Below are 19,530 nucleotides of genomic sequence, written 5' to 3'. Positions count from 1 at the left end.
GCATGGAGAGGTGGGCTCTTGAGCTCTTGGGCATCTTGCTCATACCTCAAGAGGATTAGGAGGCCAGTGGGGCCTCCAGCAGTCCATAACCTTTCTATATTGTTGTGGGCCGTCTTCTCCTGGAACAACAGAGCAACATTGATTCGTCCAATCTGTACCGGCAGCATCATTGCAGCCTGGCCAACCCCAGCTGAGAAGCAGCACCTGGCAGGGCACATCCAGGTTGTGGCCCTCGAGCCACAGGGCACTCAGTCCAAGCAGCCAGGGCTCACCCCCTTGGCCAGCTCCGGCATGATTGACAGTTGGCACTCGGACACTACCACCCCTGAGATTCATGGGGGGATGGCCAGACCTTAACACATCTGCACACTGACCCATGCCAACATAGTACTCAGCCTTCCTGAGTGCAGCAGGTCATTGAAATGATTCTGGCACTGCACCCAGGAGCGCCGCACCACACTATGGCTGCTGACCAGTGCTGCCACCTCCTCCCATCCTTGCAGACGAGGGTGTCCCTCCTGGCAGCCACCTCCTCCAGGAGGATGGCGATGCACTCATCAGAGAAGCGGGGGGGCCAAGTGCCCACTCGACCTGCCCTCCCGCCTGCCATGTCCAGCTGCACTCCGTAGTGCCGGCTCAGGGAACGTCCTCTGGGGCTGCCTGGGCCGCTTTTAAACTGGCCGCCGGGTCGCCATTGGACCCAGCTGCTGACAGGCCCCTGCCCCCGCTCGGCCCTTCTCGGCCAATGCGGAGCCATGTTTCACGCTGGGCGGGCATTAATTGGCCCACCAGTGTGAAATCGTGTTCGGGGCCAGGCAGCGGTCTATTTCCCGGGCCCACCTACCATGCCCGCCCAATGAAGGGAAAACCCTGCTCATTATTTTATGTCAGCTTGGCTCCTGCGGTTTGTCCATGGTGGATACTATGTGGGTTGGTGTGGAGGGGGGTAAGAGCAAAGGGTGGTGGGTGGGGACCATGGGTTGGCATGAATTGGCACTAAGCTGGCATAGGGGCTATGAAGGGCCATGGGAATGTGCGGGGGCATAGGGGGTATGAGGGACCATGGGGTTGGGTAGAGGGGCATGGGTTAGCACAGGAGGTCTGAGGAGCCATGGGAAGTAGGTGGGAGGCATGAGGTAGCATAGGTTGGCATGGATGGGGCATGGGGGAGTGTGGGGTGAGGGCTGTTTTTTGTTCTAATCATTTTTAAAATTAAATTCAACAGAGGCAGTCCTCCCACCCTGCAAACTTCTGCACTCTTTCCGGGGCTGGTGGGCCTGACTTCTAATACAGTTCCCTCCACCACCACCCCCCCACCTCCGGAATGAAAATCGGAACTGGGCAACCATTTTTAAAGGTTGAGTTCGCAAAGCTGGGAATTCTCCTGTCTCTGCTCACCCGACTGGGGAGCAAAAGTCTGGGCTGAGATGGAACAGCAGTGATTCTGTCGGTCACTTACTGATGACTTTTTCCATGCATGCCCCGAAGTCACTTGCATGTAGATTCTTCAGGAAGGTCACTGCTCTACCACACATGGTCAAGTTGTCCCTCTAGGTTGTTAGGTACCAGAGAGTAATACCCTGTAATTAGGTTTCCCAGTACCAGTGCTTGAAGTTCAGGAGATTCAGCGCAGGGTTGCAGAGTCAGAGCTTCCTAAGGCTTGTCATTAGCCTTTAAATACATTTTGAAGTAAAAGTTGAAAAGCTGCTTCATTTAATAAAAAAAGTCACTTTTTTTTTATTCCTGTGCTGTTTATAATGCAGTTAACCAATCACTTCACTACCAGTCAAGGGACTGTAACTATTGTTGATTTTAAAAAAAAACTAGATTGTACATTCTCAATTTCTTAGACAGGTGAGGAGAACTTATAGAAGGGAATCTAAAGCACCTCTGCAAATAATCTTTAGAATCTTTTCTTTACATGATTTGGCTCTTAGCCATTTCAACAAAAAGAATCGAGTGTGTGCCTGGTTTGAGAAGCCTGTTTCATATGACAAGCTTACATAAGCAACTGTTTCCCACTTGCTAGCATCATCTTCACTTGGATACATTCCAGAGTTCCATCTTCTCTGCAATATATAAAATACTGGTTCCATAGAAATATTAAACTTCGACATCCACGCAACTGCTAGGTTCCCATTTTTGTCTTCTGTGAAACTCAATTCCTTCCTAGGCTTCAATGGGACACCTTAAGGACAAAGAAAAGTCTTAAAAACACAACAGTATTCACAGCATTAAAATATAGTACATGAAGACAAACATAGACATGGGAGACCTGTTGTGTCTGTACAAAAGATCAGTGCAGTCAAGATGCTGAACAAGCATCAGTTCTTCCATCACTACTTTACCCTCAAATACCTGCTCCTCCGCTGAGGAAGGCAAGCTAGGCACTTGGGATGTGTGCATTGTACATATACTGAGACTTGTATAAGAAAAATAGCACCAGATGGTTACTAATACACAGTGTGTAATGTGGAAAATAGGTCATTCATACACATGCAATGCAGAAAACGGATTATTACTGTCAAAGGCTGATTCTCCTCAAATGGAGATATTATCCAGGCAGGGTCTTTATATGGCTTCTGTAGTAATGAGAGAGCCATAAAACAATGTTTGTAATATTATCCTGACAAGATCTTTATTGGTGTTTTTAATTAATGAGTGAGATATATGTGACATACTATTTCAGGCAATTTTATGAGGTGTGAGGTTATTTTAGAGAGGAGCCTTATATAAGTTATTTCAGAGAGAGAGAGAGAGGTGTCAGAGGCCATGTTGTCATATGGTTTCCCTCAAACAAGCTACAGGCTTTATGGGACACAGTTATGGACGATATGTTGATATATCACATTGCTTTGGGAGAATTCTATCTTGAAAATGCTAGAGGAGGTTTTCCTTGGTTTGTATCAGAAAATTAGGTGGGTTGGCGCACATGTGGCTTTTCTAACATTAAATTAATGGAAGGAAAATTGGGTTCCTCTACAGGTCTCTCACCTGCACAATTTCACAATACAGTATTTGCTATGCCTAGGAGATCCACTGCTCCTTGTCACGGACACAAGAAAATCGACCCATTGATATGAATAGTCCAATATAAAATAAATTAGGGCTATTTCATTATGACTTCTGTCTAGACAATGATACAGTACATTACAGTAGATATTCTAAAACCATCATTACCAATTACCATTTTTGAAGACTGAACTTGGGGAAAATAATTAGAAGGACCATTTTCTGGCTGTTTTCTATATATTTTGTTTGACTAGGGAGTGTTAAGGGCATGGGGGGAGCTGGATGGTGGAGATATTGAGACCAGTGAAACTAAGTTGATCAGTGGAGACAGCTATTAACATAGGATTGGTTTCTTTTTTTAACCTCAGGTGTTCCAAATTTTGGAAATCCAACTTTGCGTACTTCAAGTTATCTTGCTTTGGTAGCACTTTGCCAAAATTGTCACAAACAGATCGTCAAAAACAAAAACAGGTTGAAAAGTAAATGTTATCAGCTTGTTTTATATAAGAAGAGGCATTGATGGCAATGGGCCCAGTAGAAGTCAACAACTCATAGAAACTGGTCATGGGGGTCCGTCAATTCTGCATCAGTGTGTTTCCCAATGAGCCACCAATCTAATTGTACTCTCCTTTGATCCCCATACCCTTTCACCTATATTGGGCTGAATTTTCCGTTCATCAGGCGGGCAGACCTGACCCAATCGTGGGCGGGCGCGGAGCCGATCGCCGCCAGCGATCGGGGCCGCACTGCCATTTTACGTGGGCGGGCCAATTAAGGCCCGCCCAGCATGACGTCCACCGGGAAGCGCTATGCGCTCCCTGTGTGGGCAGGGGGGAATCCCTAAAATTGAGAGTGTGCTCTTTCGCGCATGCGCATGAAAGAGCGCACTCATCTCCCTGAGGCTAAGTGCAGCCTCAGGGAGATCGCCTCGACTTTTAAAAATATTAAAAATAGAGAAGAGAAAAATCCCGTACATGTCCCCTCATGTGACAATGTCACATGAGTTGGGACATATTCATAATTTACATAACAGCTTTATTACCCTACATGAAACCTCATCCCGCCGGTGGATGAGGTTTCATGTTTTTTCTAGTTGCCACCGGGGCTCCTGGCCTGCCCGCCAACCTTAAGGTTGGATGGGCAGGTCCTTTAATTGCTTAATTGATCCTGTCAATGGCCTCAAGTGGCCATTGACAGGTCGGCGAGCGCGCAGCTGATTTTGCTGTGCCCCCGCCTCCCTGAAAATTTAAATGGAGCGCGGTGACGTCGGGGGTTCCGCCTGACATCATCTTGCATCATTTTACATGTTGGCGAGCGGACCCCGCCCCCCACCCCGCTCGCCGATGGTAAAGTTCTGCCCATTGAGGTTTTATCTCTATCCTGCTGTTTAATTGTCGATTTTTATAAATTATCCCAATTTATTCCTAAGGAAGGTTGCTTTGCATGTATTATAGATCGTTGTGCATTGTTTTAGCCCAAACTCATTAACATTTCTGCAAAACCAAATTATGTAACACAGTAATTGAACAAGAAACAAAACATATACTCGATACATAAATGTACAGGCTCTTGAATGTAAAGTAATTACAAAAAATATATTTTGGCCTAAACTGTTGTACAACATACTTACTCTGAATTTTACAGTCCCATAAAAGTATAAAATAAAAATCAACTGTGTTCTTAGTGACTTTTTCTTATGCCTATTTGTTCTTTACCTTTGAACATATTTGCTGGTGCTTGGCAGGTCTGGCCACAGCCATTAGAACAACATTTTCGAGTACTTGGGCACTCTGTGTCTGAGTTGCAGCTCTGGACACAGGCTGCTGCAAAGCCCCAGGCTTTCTGTGGTGCTGGGCAGTCACCTTGCTTCACCATCTGAATGGATTTCAGAAACTCACAGCTCGTCAAACATTCATGATGCTTCTAGGATACAAAAACAAGATTCACTGAATTATAACCAAACTTTTTCTAACTGCTCCTTCAACATATATGAGATGTGGAATATTTGGCTGACCAGGTGTGGGTTGATATATGAGTTTTGTTTTTGCAACATTCAAGGACAGGTCAAATTTCTTGTATGTAGAATTGAAGAATGGCTTGTAAATCCCGTGCAGAATGGGCAACAACACTATGGTCATCCGCAAACTGTAGATCATGTTTGTCTATGGTGGTCAGCTTAGTTTTGGTATGGAGGCAACTGAGATTAAAGCATTTTCCATCCAGATGGTATTTAATACTGACACCAGAGGGCAGTTGATCTCTGATGATGTGAATAGCCACTGTCAGGTAGATTGTGAATAGTATGCAGCTGTCACACAGACTTGTTTGTCCCCAATCCAGATTTTATAGGCATCTGTTTCAGACTTCCCACTCAAGACAGTTGCAGTAAATTTGCCAATATCGAACAGTTAAAAATCTGTAAAGCAGACAGGAATTGGGCTATCACTGTTTTACGAAATGTCTTCTGAGTCAGTCTCCACAACAGTGGGCTGCAGAAGAGTTTCAATTCACTTACTGGCTTTTATATTTCCATGCTAAGGTAAGACACATTTGAAGTTGATGGAATCTTTATCAAAAAATAATTTGTTTTAAACTGTTAAACCTGCAGGTGTTTGATGAAAGTTTTCTTTTAACAAAAAAATAAAGAACACTAGTCTAGTTCTCAAATTAAGTGGAATCAAAGCAGATTGGTTTGTACAAAAACCTGGAAATTACTCATTATAAAGTTGGCAACATGCATTTCACTGACTGTGCAGTGTGTAATAGTGGCCAGCACAACTCAACAGAATAATTTTTCTTTATAAACAAAAACCCACACACTTAATGGCCTGTAATTTTACCCAATTCATTGCCATAGATCTCAAACTCTAGCTGAGAGTGAAGGTCTGTGCTCATTGATGTGTTACTCCTTTGCCAATCTGGGAAGGACTGAGATTGGAAGTCATCCTTCAGCAGGATTCTTCTCCATCCCAACTCATTCTTGGCTCTTTACTGTAACCAAAGCTATCTACTGTGCACTTTTTTCATCAGCCCAGGTGACAGTAGATGCTCACTGCATAGTCGGGTCTAAGTGAGAACATGACTGAGGTCAGGATTTTGTATTTGGTCTCCTGATCTGTGTGACGTGTGCACTAATATACTTCATTAGTGCCCCACATCACCCTTATACCTTTACAGATCAGTATCCTTGTAGACATGAGTGGTAATCAATAAACAAACCTTTCTAGATGCGCATTGTCTTATTTCTTTCTCTAATCAGTAAAATACTGCAGCCATAAGCTTGCTTCCCATGATCCATAAAGGCTATGAATATATTCGTTCCTGAGATATTCAGAAATTGATATGTGAAATATTGATGTTTAAGCTGCAAACATTCCCTCAAACTTGTTTATTGGAAAGTTTTCCCACCTTTTCCCCCCATGATCTCTAGAATAAAACTGCCTCTTTTTAACTCTGTAAGTAGAAGGTTTATGCTTCTAAAGAAAGAAATTCAGCTGAAAGGGAAATTCTTTGATTTGAAAAAATTGATATTTAGTAAACACCTCTGTGGTGGATGTAGCCAAAGGGAAATTTGGCAATCTCATTCTCTGCCTTACTACCAGTTTTAAATGAAGACTTTTTTCTCAGTGAAAGGTGGATCACAACATTACAAGCAATACTGATTATGCCTGTAGGTGGCAGTGCAAGAGGTAACTGCATTGACCAGAACATGCGTGACACTACTTACCAGAAGTAAATCTACAACCCCACCCTGACTAAACAAATGTCCATGTAATTGCACACCCTGACCATTAGGTGTAACTACGGCACTGCTTTTCTATTGTTTTTCAAAGCTAAGTTGGCATCGGGGACAAGGGTGGGGATGTTGAGGGGAAAAATGATCTGAATATTAGCTTAGTTTGTGGTTATCTAAATTCCCTCTATTTATTGGTTACTTTGAATCTTCCAGCCTAAAAGGTCTGCAGCATGCTAGCTCCGTTGGCCCAATCTTTGATCTGAGGAGGCTTGCCTCTCCTGCAAACCCCATTCAACTATTTAAGCTCCCCCCAACTCTCCACCACCACCCCCAGCTCCATGAAACTGTTGTCTGGGACCCTGAAAAACAGAGGCATTACCTTAGGTGGAACTCAGATTAGAAAGCGAAACTTTATAACGTAGGAATAACTACAGAAGCAGAAAATCTGCATGTGCTATTCAGTAATGATGATTCCTCACCTCAGCAGAATATTTTTGTGCAGCTTCATGCCTTGATTGGCCTCCCTTGTGTGCTCAACAGCCCTCCTGCATTTGGCCCCTCTGCACTTAGCATCTAATAGCACCGCCCCACTATCATTGTTAACCTCTCCTTTGGAGCACCATTTTGGCCATTTGAACTCATTCTCCTCAGAAGCTTTATTGCTTGTTCTTTTCCCTCATTGTTCTCCCCTTCGCCTCTGTGTTCTCCATTCCCTATGCTCCTTCTTCTATCCCATCCTCTTTCCCCTGTTTCTTGCCCTTTTCCTCCTTCTTTTGTCCATCTCAGCTCTCCATTGCTTTCCTCTATCAGCCAAGACCAATTTTACCCTAACTCTCTGACCCTGCATAACCTATATACTGCACTTGGTCTTGATTTCCTGCTTTCGACTACATTGGAGATCATCAAGTATAGATTAAAAATAAAAATTGTGTTTGGGAGTTTTAAACTACTTTTTATCTTCTTGTAACTTACCTAAGTAAAAAGGGGTTTGTCATCCTGGTACAGGTCAGAAACAATTGCAGAATTTCACAAACTACTGTGATGGGATTTGTAATGAAAGCAACATAAAGATGCAATTAACTCTGAGCAAATGAAATTCAATCAAAGTAACCATTAACCATTCTCTATCAAATGTTCTCCTACCTCACACTGTCGCTGGCACTGGTTTTTATTGGTGTCCCACAACTCTCTGCAAGGCTGTAGGCACTAAAAAGAAGGAAAACAAAATTAGCCCAACAGCACAGTAATTGCATTACAATTAATTTCCACTTTTATCATTTTTTTCCCCTTAATTTCTACCCAACTCATATTAGTACTTCATTGCAACAATAGTTTATGATGCCGGTAGAACAGCCTAGATGGCATTATAACCTTTAAATTAATCCCCAAGCTAGTTATAAATACCCATATGTAATATAACACACACATGTCTGCCTCTATCTAACAGTATTCCTGTTTGTCACAATTATAATACCCAATTCTGTGCACATAGATCATATGAATCAGGCGTAGTTTGTTTATAAACAAGTCAACAAGCTAATACAATTTGAACAGTGAGAGTTGAGAGTAATTCCACCTCTGGTGAACACAGTGTTCATTTTTTTCACATGTTCAAAGTGAGTTAACCCACTAGTTTTCTTCTCATTAGCTAGTTTATTCTTTACAATATGTTTTGAGTTATTGAATGACAGTTTGAGTTATTTTGTTGCAAACGACCTTTTGAACTAAATTTTCAAAGTTGTATTAAGATGGATATCTGATATGTATTATCTAGACCATCCGCCATGTATCTAGCTTTTATTAAACGGATCAACTGAAAACTGCCCATCAAAAGAAAATGAAGTCTAAAATTATTATAATCTAGTAACACAAGGATCCATCTTAATCAGCCTTAGGATCTCTGGATTTAAAAAGTGTGAAAGAATCTAACTAACAAAGCTATTTCTAAGAGAACCTGCAATAAAGTTCTAAATATGTACCTTAACACCAAGTGGAAACGATAAATTAAAATATCATCAAATAAATGATAAATTTCTAAACTTGGTAATTTTGTACAGACAGGGATTACTTGCTTGTGAGTCATTAGTATTTTATCAAATGTTTCCCATAATACATGTATGTGACATGTATGTGACATGTATGTGTGTTTTGTGTGTGTGGAATACAAAATTTATTCAATGAACACAACACAATAAACTACTTTCCCACATATCACTTGCAGTTTTAAACAAAATACAACACAAATATATGATTACTTCTGCCAAACAGGCATGTTAAATCATATTCGCTTTGTGCAGGCAAGGTGAGGGAGCTGGCACCAAGGAGAAGTAGGAAATAGTTACTTCACACTAAACATTCCAGACCCTGCAAGCATCAGCACAAGACATACCCACTTTGGGAATTAGATAGTGTCAAAGTATAGAAACAAAAAAAAAGTTATTTCATTACGGTTTCTTCTGATCTGGTACTGGAAATTTTCAAGTAACTGCCAATCTGTAAACTTCGTTCAACAACAGCAATTAACCCTCAATTGACCTCCAAATGTCCTATATAGGCATCGAATGAAATTACTTTACCTTAAAGGGATAGGCCAAATTAAATGCAAATGCATCTCTGCAGTGCAATGACACACATGCATTACATTGCATAACACCTCTATGAATAACATCTCAGGACATTTGGTTGCATATATAAAAATATTACATCTGATTCATATCCAACACAATTTAAATATTTAGAAGTGTAAAGAAAGGAGAAAAAGAATCAATGATTTCCTGCTGGATTTCAGACCCTGATAATCTGCATTCTTCTCAAGTGCAGAACTGGGGATTTACAAATCACTACCAATTTACAGAAACTTTCCAAACAAATAGTAATTTAACTTTACTCAGAAGATTGCAATTCTGTCCCACCGAGCATCAGAATTAATTAAAGGAACAGTTCTTGCACACTAAAATAGACCTGTAGTGAGTGTTGGGGCATCTTCAGGCCGCTCATGAACTTGAGAGTTTCAATGGAGCAGTTTGGACCCATCTAAGTGCCAGTCATGAAGGACAAATTCTGAACCTCATTGTATCATTCACAAGCAACAAATTTACAGTGGTCTCAATTATAAGTGGAATATTGCATTCAGCAACATGGTTTTCAGTATTCCTAAAATGCATATGTGGCATGAGAACTGCAGATACTTTCTGTACCTGAACAACTATAAAGTCACAAAAACAAATCTGGTAAAATTAGTTTTTAGAAAATGTATACTGAATAAGGGGCTTTATACATAGGGGCCAAACTGTAACTCACTTATGGCTGATTCTCTATGCCTTAGGAATCTACTTTTGGTAATTTAAAGATGTCATTGAAATATTCCAGATATTCAGGTTTTCAATGGGTTTTGGAAAATGAGCTTTAAATGAAAAGCGAGAATTTAAAAAATAATAGGAAAACAGAATTAAAAATATAGGTTATCAAACTGTTTTCAAAGATTTTTAGTTAGATAGTCTTACGCAGTGGGACCTGGACCCCAGAATGGATACTGGCAGAGACCATCTAGGGCTATGCAAGAAATGAACTGACCTTAGCAACTGTCCCAAAAAGATACAACAACTTTAACAGTTATGGAAACTATCCTGCATTTGATACACTGATTCTCAATGGGCACAGGAGGCCTGAGTAACGTTGCTCGTGTGGGAGCAGGATGCGTTTATTAAAATTGTTCTCTGGTGAAAATTCTACTTTGGGTGTTGAGGATAGATTTTGAGGTACATTTTTTAAATCATAATTCTATTATTCCCATGATTTATTGAAGACAGTGCATTATGGCATACATTATGTAAATAATTACTGCAGTTTTAATCTGCATCTTGTTACGCAGGAGTCCATTCATAAGAACCTCAGAATTCATTTTTTTTGTAAATAAATTTGCCTTCACCCTATTTGGTAGCTTTATTCCTTAATCAAAGGAATCATTTAATTCAACGTTCTCACTTTTAACTGCAACACCTGGTTCAGTGTAAAAAACTCAACTTCCATTTGATGGATCACAATTTATACTATTCTCTAGGTCCACGTTCAATCACCATCCAAGATGCTGGGCAGTTGAGCGGCCCTCATTAGTGCACAATGCCCAGCTGCTGGGGTATGCTCAACAGCAGTTTAAGCAGTGTGCTGACTGACCTTTATTTGTTGCCTTCTTAATAACGTAAATATTCAGAACTGATGCATGGCAAAATTATGGGTTAAAAACCATTCTACAACTCTGTGGAAGAAAGGAGACCACTGTCATGCTCTGTGGTACTGCTCACAACCTTAAAAAGAAATAAGTCATAGCCTTCCCTCTCACCAAGATTTTCCTTAGCAATCAGCCACTTCCTAGAAGCGTGTTGACGATATGTAACCAACTCAGAATCAGCTCAGATAAGAAAATATAATGCAGGGAATGAAGTGCTACAATTAAACAAACATATTTGAGATTCAAAATGTCGATTTATCTGACAAAGAAATCTTTGACAACATAGAACTAGTGAAATACATACACAACAGTTCTCTCATCTCAATAGGAACAATTCTCAATGGGCACAGGAGACCTGAGTAATGTTGCTCGTGTGGAAGCAGGATGCGTTTATTAAAATTGTTCTCTATTTAGGGTATTGAGGATAGATTTTGCGGTACATTTTTTAAAATCATAATTCTATTATTCCCATGATTTATTAAAGACAGTGCATGGTGACATACATTATGTAGATGATTACTGCAGCTCAATCTGCATCTTGTTATGCAGGAGCGTAAAATCACAAATATCCAGCCCATTGACTTGGAGGGAGTGCAGCATAGATTTACCAAGGATTGGACTCCAGGCACTAAACTATGAGGATGGATTACACAAACATGCATTGTATACCCTGGAATTCAGAAATTTAAGAGGTCAGTTGATCTAAGTTTTCATGGGCCAGAATTTTACCTTCAGCGTGCGGGCACACGCCCGACATGCCGGAGCGTAAAATGACACGTGATGACATTGGGTGTGCGTCCCGACATCACCGCGCACCATTGCAGTATTTCGTTCGGTGGGAGCATGGCGGGGTCAGCAGCGCACCCACTGATAATTGAAAGGCCCATTAAGGCCATTAACAAGGTAATTAAGTTGAAGTTATGCGGGATGAGGTTTCCTAAAGCTATTACAAATTAAATAAAAATTTTATTTTGAAATTAAAAGCATGTCCCATCTCATGTGACACAGTCACATGAAGGGACATGTTTCATTGAATTTTTGTTGCATTTATTAATTTTTTCAAAAAGTGCTTCAATTTCTCTGAGGCAGCTCCGCGCCTCAGGGAGATTGACGCACTCTTTCGCGTGCATGCGCAAACTACGCGCTAGACTCGACTCTCCCTCCTCCCCCCGCCTGCACAGGTGGCACTACGGCTCGCAACCCATGGAGGGCGGGCCTTAAATGGTCCGCCCACGTGAAATCGTGGTATGGTGCCAATCGCGATCCCCGACCACCCCCGTCCGCTCCCGCCGAGCCTGCCTGATGCGGGTAAAATTCAGGCCATGATGTTCAGAGGAACAGATGGGGTAGTCCGAGAGAAACTATTTCTGTTGGTTGGGGTGACTTGGACTAGGAGTCATAATCCAAAAATCAGAGGCCGGCTCTTCAGGGCTGAAATTAGGGCACACTTCTACAAAGAATGGTAGAAGTTTGGAACTCTGTTTTGCAAATGGCAATTGCTGCTAGATCAATTGTAAATTTTAAATCTGAGGTTGATAGATTTTTGTCGTTCAAAAGTATTAAGGGGTATGGGACATGGATTATGTTGCAGATCAGCTGTAATCTCATTGAATGCTGGTGGAACAGGCTCTAGGGGCTAGTTGCCCCACTCTGTTTCTATGTTCTTGAGTGTCTCAGGACAAACCCATCTTGGAAAAGGGGCATCAAATAGGCATTCAGCCTTAAGAAGGATAAAGCCTATTGCAGTTTTGGGCAAATTACATATTTTTGATGGATACCATTGTACAAGGCTAGAATAAGGTCAGGAGAGGGGATGTTCGCTGATGATTGCACAATGTTCAGCACCATTTGCCACTCCTCAGATACTGAAGCAGTCCATGTCCAAATGCGGCAGGACCTGGACAATATCCAGGCTTGGGCTGACAGGTGGCAAGTAACATTCACACCACATAGGTGCCAGGCAATGACCATCTCCAACAAGAGAGAATCCAACCATCTCCACTTGACATTTAACAGCATTACCATTACTGAATCCCCCACCATCAATATCCTGGGGATTAACATTGACCAGAAATTGAACTGGATCAGCCATATAAATATTGTGGCCAAAACAGCAGGTCAGAGGCTGGGAATTCTGCAGCAAGTAACTCACTTCCTGACTCCCCAAAGCCTGTCCACCATTTACAAGGCACAAGTCAGGAGTGTGATGGAATACTCTCCAATTGCCTGGATGAGTGTGGCTCCAAAAACACTCAAGAAGCTTGACACCATTCAGGACAAAGCAGCCTCCTTGATTGGCACCACATCCACAAACATTCACTCCCTCCACCACCAATGCACAGTAGCAGCAGTGTGTACCATCTACAAGATGCACTGCAGGAATTCACCATGGATCCTTAGACAGCACCTCCCAAACCCATGACCACTACCACCTAGAAGGACAAGGGCAGCAGACAGATGGGAACACCATCACCTGGAAGTTCCCCTCCAAGTCACTCACCATCCTGACTTGGAAATATATCGCCATTCCATCATTGTCGCTGGATCAAATTCCTGGAACTCCCTTCCTAACAGCACTGTGGGTGTACCTACACCACATGGACTGCAGTGGTTCAAGAAGGCAGCTCACCAACACCTTCTCAAGGGCAACTAGGGATGGGCAATACATGCTGGCCCAGCCAGCGAAACCCACATCCTGTGAATGAATTAAAAAAATAAACTAATAGAAGTCCACAGTCACCAGGCCCAATGTTTCAAATAGAGAGCGAACATGGTGTGCGTTACATGAAGAAGATAAGTTGGAAGACAAAAAACACAAAAGCAAAGTAAAATTAATTTAGAAGCAGCAAGGTTAATAGATGTGCCTCTGAACAGCATCATCTTCCAATTCATTTTTCTACTCACCATTTAATAATACACACTTGACACTAATTAAGATTAATTCCATGTTTTGCCCTTGATCTTAGACTCATCTATTGCAGAACCTGGCAATTCATAGACAGCATAGAGATAGATCGGGAGAATCTGCTGTCTTGTGTTTATGCAATATTTCATACCAGTTATTGCTATGATGCCATGTTCTTCATAGTTCTACAAAGTATGCATGTTTGCCTTTCACAGCCATTTAGCTAAGATCAATGGGACAGAAATCTCTTCTGTCAGCTGTAACTGTCATAGGTGAAATGAATTGCAACCCAGTTTATATAAATAACAGTCACTGCACTTTGAAGTAACTTATTGCATGTTTCTGAGAGATCAAGTGCGGTATAAATGTAAGCCGTTTTCCTTTCAGTTTGAATGGTTTCATGAAGTAAAGGGGAGTAGTAGAAAGAAGAGGGAAAGCTGGAGGAACTCATGCAGTCTTTTCCTCATATCTTCTTCTCCTCCTTCTGCATTGGATTGCAAAAGGCATCCTGGCTGAGATTGGTTACTCTGCACAAAAGAGACTGAAGCATGACCAATCTGGACAAAACTAGCCGACCACAAACTTATCCCATAAGCTTAAACATCCATCCCCATCACCAATGACATTCTGTGGATGCAGTGTTACCATCTTTGAGATGCACTACAGTAACTTGCCAAGGCTTCTTCAGCAGTATCTCTCAAACCCTGACCCCCACAATCTTGATAGACAAAAACAGCAGACCCAGGTTACACCATGACCTTCAAGGTCCTTCCCAATAACACATCATCCTGATTTGGGCATATATCGTCATTCAATTTTCAAAGTCCTGGATCTCCCTACCTAATATCATTGTGGGAGAGCATACACCACACAGACTACAGTGGTTCAAGAAAAAGATGCAAGCAATATTCTTTCTAAGACTAATGCATCCTTCCTAAGGTCCAGTGCTCTAAACTGAACACAGTACACCAGGTGAGGTCTGACCAATAGCATGAGCAACTGAAGCATAACTTTCTCCATGTTGGATCTCAGACCCCTTGAGATAAATGCCAATGTTCTATTAGCATTTTTGATTACGTTTTGTACCTGTCTACTAGCTTTCAGTGATTGCACTTGAACACTGAATTACCTTTCCCACAGTTCTGATTCTCTCCCCATGAGGAAAATATTCAGATTTGTCTTTCTTGGATCCAAAGTGGATTAACTCACCTTTCTCCCCGTTGAACTTCATCTGCAAAACTTTTGTTCACTTACTTAATCATCTATGTCACTTTGTAACGTCCTGCTCCTATCTATATGGCTTATTATGCCTCCTAACTTAGTATCATTTGCAGACTTGCATGTACAACTCTCTACTCCTTCATTCTTGATATATATGGCGAAAAGCTGAGACCACAGTACAGATTCCTGGGGAACACCACTTGCCACCTCTAGCCAAGAAGAATCCATTCCATTTATCCTTACTCTTTGTCTCCTATCTCCCAGCCAATTATCAAATGTCACAAGGTTACCTCCAATTCCCTGCACTCACACTATGGCTAATAATTTCTTTGAAAAGGCAATTCGAAGAGAAGAGTAAAGGGAGGAAGAATAGGGAAGGGGGGGGGGGGGGGGGGAGAATGAGAGGCGGGAGGAAGCATGAGTGATGGGAAAGGAATGAAAAGTAAACCACTTTGGTTAAATCTTTTGCACAATCCTGTTCACAAACCATTGCCATTGGTTGATACTTTCTCATCCACACCATCCACCTGTAAGGAATAAGAAAAAGGCAGAAAACGAAGCAGAAGATGACAGGGAAAGAAGCCAAAACAAAAGAATAGAGGCAGAAACAGTAGAGGCAGAAGTAAAGGAGGACAGACAGAAGTAGAAACAGCTATTCAAAGTGAGCAGCAATAGGCAAGAGGGTGACCATATGTTCTCGTTAGTGCATGTCACAGGAAATTGATTTATACTTTTGAAACTGTTTATGTAACATCAAGATAAAAAGCATTGCACATCAACTACAGAAATATCCATCTAAGCATTAATTTGGATAAATCTTTCCAAGTCAAATGGCTAGGACATCAATCATCCTCATGTGTTATCTGGTTTGAGTGTACACATAATTCTTCATGAAACTGCAGGTCTGATGAGCATACGCTTGTGACCTAATGGCCCCTCCTCAAATAATCCACAAAACACACCAGGGACTGGATTCCAGCCGATGGCAGAGGCCTTCAAAAATTGCAGGCGGGACCTGGATGTGGAAGACCCAATCCCATTTCAGGCAGATTTCATTTTTGGCGGCAGGGGGAAGGGGCAGGATGTGAATTGCATGGGCAGGAAACCCGAACTCAGCAAGGCCATTTGAAATGAGTGATGAGTTCAAACAGACCCCTTTTTTTTGTCATTTCAAGGGCCTTAACCAATAGAGTGGGGGTCATGAATTTATGGATGAGATATTAACAATCTTGAAGAGCAGATAAGGCCGGTTAAAGTGTCATGATATGAAGTATTCTAAATTCCTAGTCCTTTAAACATGGAAAAAACAGGCTGAAGTTATGAGTTAGAGTTAAAAAAACACCCTCTGCTGGACTGCTTTGATTGACAGGCCATTTGGTGTAGATTAGAAAAAACCTTTTCCATTTGTTCATATTTCCCAAGGGTTTTATTGCAGCAGAGGTCATTATGAATGCTCGTCTGAGTTTCAAAAACTACAAAAGCATTTATCTTAGCAGGAGGAATGAATTCCCATTTTGAGTGACAGTCTAAAGAGCTTATTAAATGATTATCTGTCTTTCATGTGGTTACTGAATAGAAGCTTGTTTGTTTTTATAACATTGAACATTTGAGGGGATTTAAAATGAAAGTTTTTTCAGTTACTAGCGTGTATGAGGGAGAGCTCTATTAGATTGTTAGAAGTTTATTTTTTTCCATCTCCACATGGCTCCTGAGGTCTGTCCATAGTGGATACTGTGTGAGTGACTATGGAGGTGGCATGGGGGAATGAAGATGGTATGGAAGGGCATGGGGAGTGGGTGTCGAGGTTTGAGAGGGCGTGAGGGGTGAGGGCTAGAGAGCCTAACAGCTTCTAAAACAACTGGGACAATGTTTCAGAGAACCAAGGCAGGCCTTCTAATCAGCCTGCCTCTACACTCATCCGCACCCGTGCCACCATGCTTCTGGGATCAGTGGTCCCGACTCTATCCTGCCCCACCTTGCTAGGCCGAAAATTCAGTGTAACGGGGCACTTTAAAGCAAGGCTGGTCTGCCAAGTCGGGAAACTTCCTGACTCAAGCTACCCGTCTGAGTAACAAAAATTCCCCCCTTGATACCAATTCAGTGCTTCTCATCTAGAGATGAAAAATGTGCATTTAAAATGTAGTAAAACTTAACGGCAGACTGATCATAACATCCCTCCTCTACCACCTGATGTAATTCAACTATTAGTTACATTCACTATTAGCAAAAGCTGTGTGATACAGAACTTCATCAGTGCTTTTTAAAAAGACAACACTTTCATGCCTCAATCACCTTCCTCCAGCTAAAGAAATTTGGCAGCCTACTTGTGCCACTCTGCAACTGAACACAAATCAAGTCAGGTGACCATCAAGTTTCCCTTCTTCTACGTAAAATAGGAGAATACTTGGTGTTAATCTGAATATATTTGAAAAGAAAGAAGAAACAACATACATTTTATATAGAATATTGCATACCTCCAGGACAGCTCAAAGTATTTCACTGACAATGAATTACTTTTGAAATGTAAGCCAGGATTTTCTGCTCCCTCCTGCGGCAGGTGTCATGGCAGGCGGGAGAGGAAAATATCGTGAGAAGGCCAAAAATCGCTTTTACCCGCGATTGAGCGCTGCAGCCTTCAATGACGGGCCACGTTTCCCGTTTGCAGCAAGTCGGGAGCGTCACTTCAATATAATTGCAGCTCATTATAAGGACTGCTCACTGGAATCATCCCCCCCACACTGGATCATCAGGGCACGTCGGCATTGCAATTAGAACGACGTGTTTCACAACAGTGTATAGGCAACATGCACCCGGCCCGTCGCTCGTGACTTTGAGGTTCGTTCGCCTAACTTGCATCGTGCAATGCTTGCAGTAATCAGCGCCACATCGCTTTCCGGGTGCTGTCACAGGCAAGTGTCCACCTACCAGATCAGCAGTAAGGCAGAGGTATCTTTTAATAGGCTTCAGGGTTAGGGCTCCACTGGGGAAGGGGGGGAAACTGGCCTGAGGCATGGGAAGGGGCTGCAAAGGGCTCCACTGGGGGGGGAGGGGGTGGTAACAGTGAGGAAAGTTGCACTCATCTCTGGGGGGGGTGGGGGGGGTGTGGTGGTGCAGTTTTATGTCCTCAACGCCAGGATGGAGAGAGAGTATGTTACCAAACGAGAGAAGCCTATTGGGGCCAGAATAGGAGGAGCGCTGAGGGAAGAAGCGTTTCAATTTACTTTTACAAAGACTGTCCTTGTTCCATTCCAGGGAGGGGGAGGGCATGTCAGTCCAGTCTCAGTAGTGCCCAGCATGTTGTGTGCAGGGCCTGGTTGTAGCATCACGTGCCTCGGTCCATGGGGTTTCTGCCATCGGCTTAGGCCACATACGGCACACTCTGTCAGGGGTGGCATCTGCAGCCTACAGATGGGGCAAAGGTATTGTGGAGGATTAGGAAGGTGTGGGTGGGTATATATTTAACTGTGCATTGGCCTCAAGATGGGGAGGGGTGAGGTCTACACGGGGCATAGGCGCATCCACCTCAAAGTGTACATCTGCTAAGCTCACCAATAAGTGGGAGCATCCTGCAGCCTCAAGGCGCCGAAGCTCTGCCCCTCTCAGCCACATCATTGTCCTGGCACTCGAGCCTACAACCTTGATCGTTTCTCAACCTGTAACTGGCTGGATTGCAGCCACAAGGCTCTTGACACAATGTTGGGATGCACCGTGTGTGTCCCATCACCTAAACGCTCCCCAAGACATGTGATGCTTATTGCAAATGGTGATTTTTGGTAGTCAATAGAGCCTTTGAACATGCTGTGGAAACACACTTCATAGCTTTAGACAATGTTGAGGGGAGGTGCAAGGATGTACTGAAGCCGAAGTGTTCTGTTTATTAGCAATGACTTGTCACCTTGAGGGCCTCATGGTGTCTGAGCATTTTGGAGTTTGCAATGGCCAGAGCTGGTCATGAGGGCACAATGTGTGTCTTAAAGAAGAGGCATTTTAATGTCTGACACGCAAGTGGTTTAACGTTGTCATCTTCAGGTAGTCCACATGTATAGTAAAGTGAGGATAAAAGCAGGCCAGTATCCCTAACTGAGAGTGCCAGATGTTAATGTGATAGAGCAGAAAGTAACACAGAGGATTGAGTCATCTCTGATTAGATGCTCATCTGCGGAATGTCCTTAGCTGCCTTGGCACAAGTGTCACCTATCAATTTCACCATTGAGGCTACACAGAATGTGTAAACCTCTCCCTGCAATTGTGTACGATCTTGTTCTGCATAAAGACAGATGGAGAGAGTGTGAGCAGGACGCATACCAGGGCAGATGATAAGAATAAAAGCAAAAAACTGCGGATGCTGGAAATCCAAAACAAAAACAAAAATACCTGGAAAAACTCAGCAGGTCTGGCAGCATCTGTGGAGAGGAGCACAGTTAACGT

At 42.6% G+C, this 19,530-nt stretch overlaps 1 protein-coding gene across 4 annotated transcripts in view; it reads right to left on the bottom strand.

Moving 5' to 3' along the window:
• Positions 1-19,530, bottom strand: part of anos1b (anosmin 1b) — a 220,051-nt gene that overhangs the window by 60,340 nt on the left and 140,181 nt on the right. For all 4 annotated transcript variants that reach the window (XM_078564075.1, XM_078564074.1, XM_078564076.1 and 1 more), the window contains 3 exons: positions 7,892-7,954; positions 4,728-4,935; positions 2,004-2,188 (listed from right to left, as the gene is read on the bottom strand). In XM_078564075.1, coding sequence (XP_078420201.1) covers positions 2,004-2,188; positions 4,728-4,935; positions 7,892-7,954 — 456 coding nt within the window. The remainder of the gene's footprint in view (positions 1-2,003; positions 2,189-4,727; positions 4,936-7,891; positions 7,955-19,530) is intronic.

Source organism: Cetorhinus maximus, chromosome 19 (genome assembly GCF_964194155.1).
Source record: "Cetorhinus maximus chromosome 19, sCetMax3.hap1.1, whole genome shotgun sequence".
Classification (NCBI taxonomy): Eukaryota; Metazoa; Chordata; class Chondrichthyes; order Lamniformes; family Cetorhinidae; genus Cetorhinus; species Cetorhinus maximus.
Note: the sequence above shows the minus strand (reverse complement) of the source record. Positions and strands in the feature narration are given on the sequence as shown.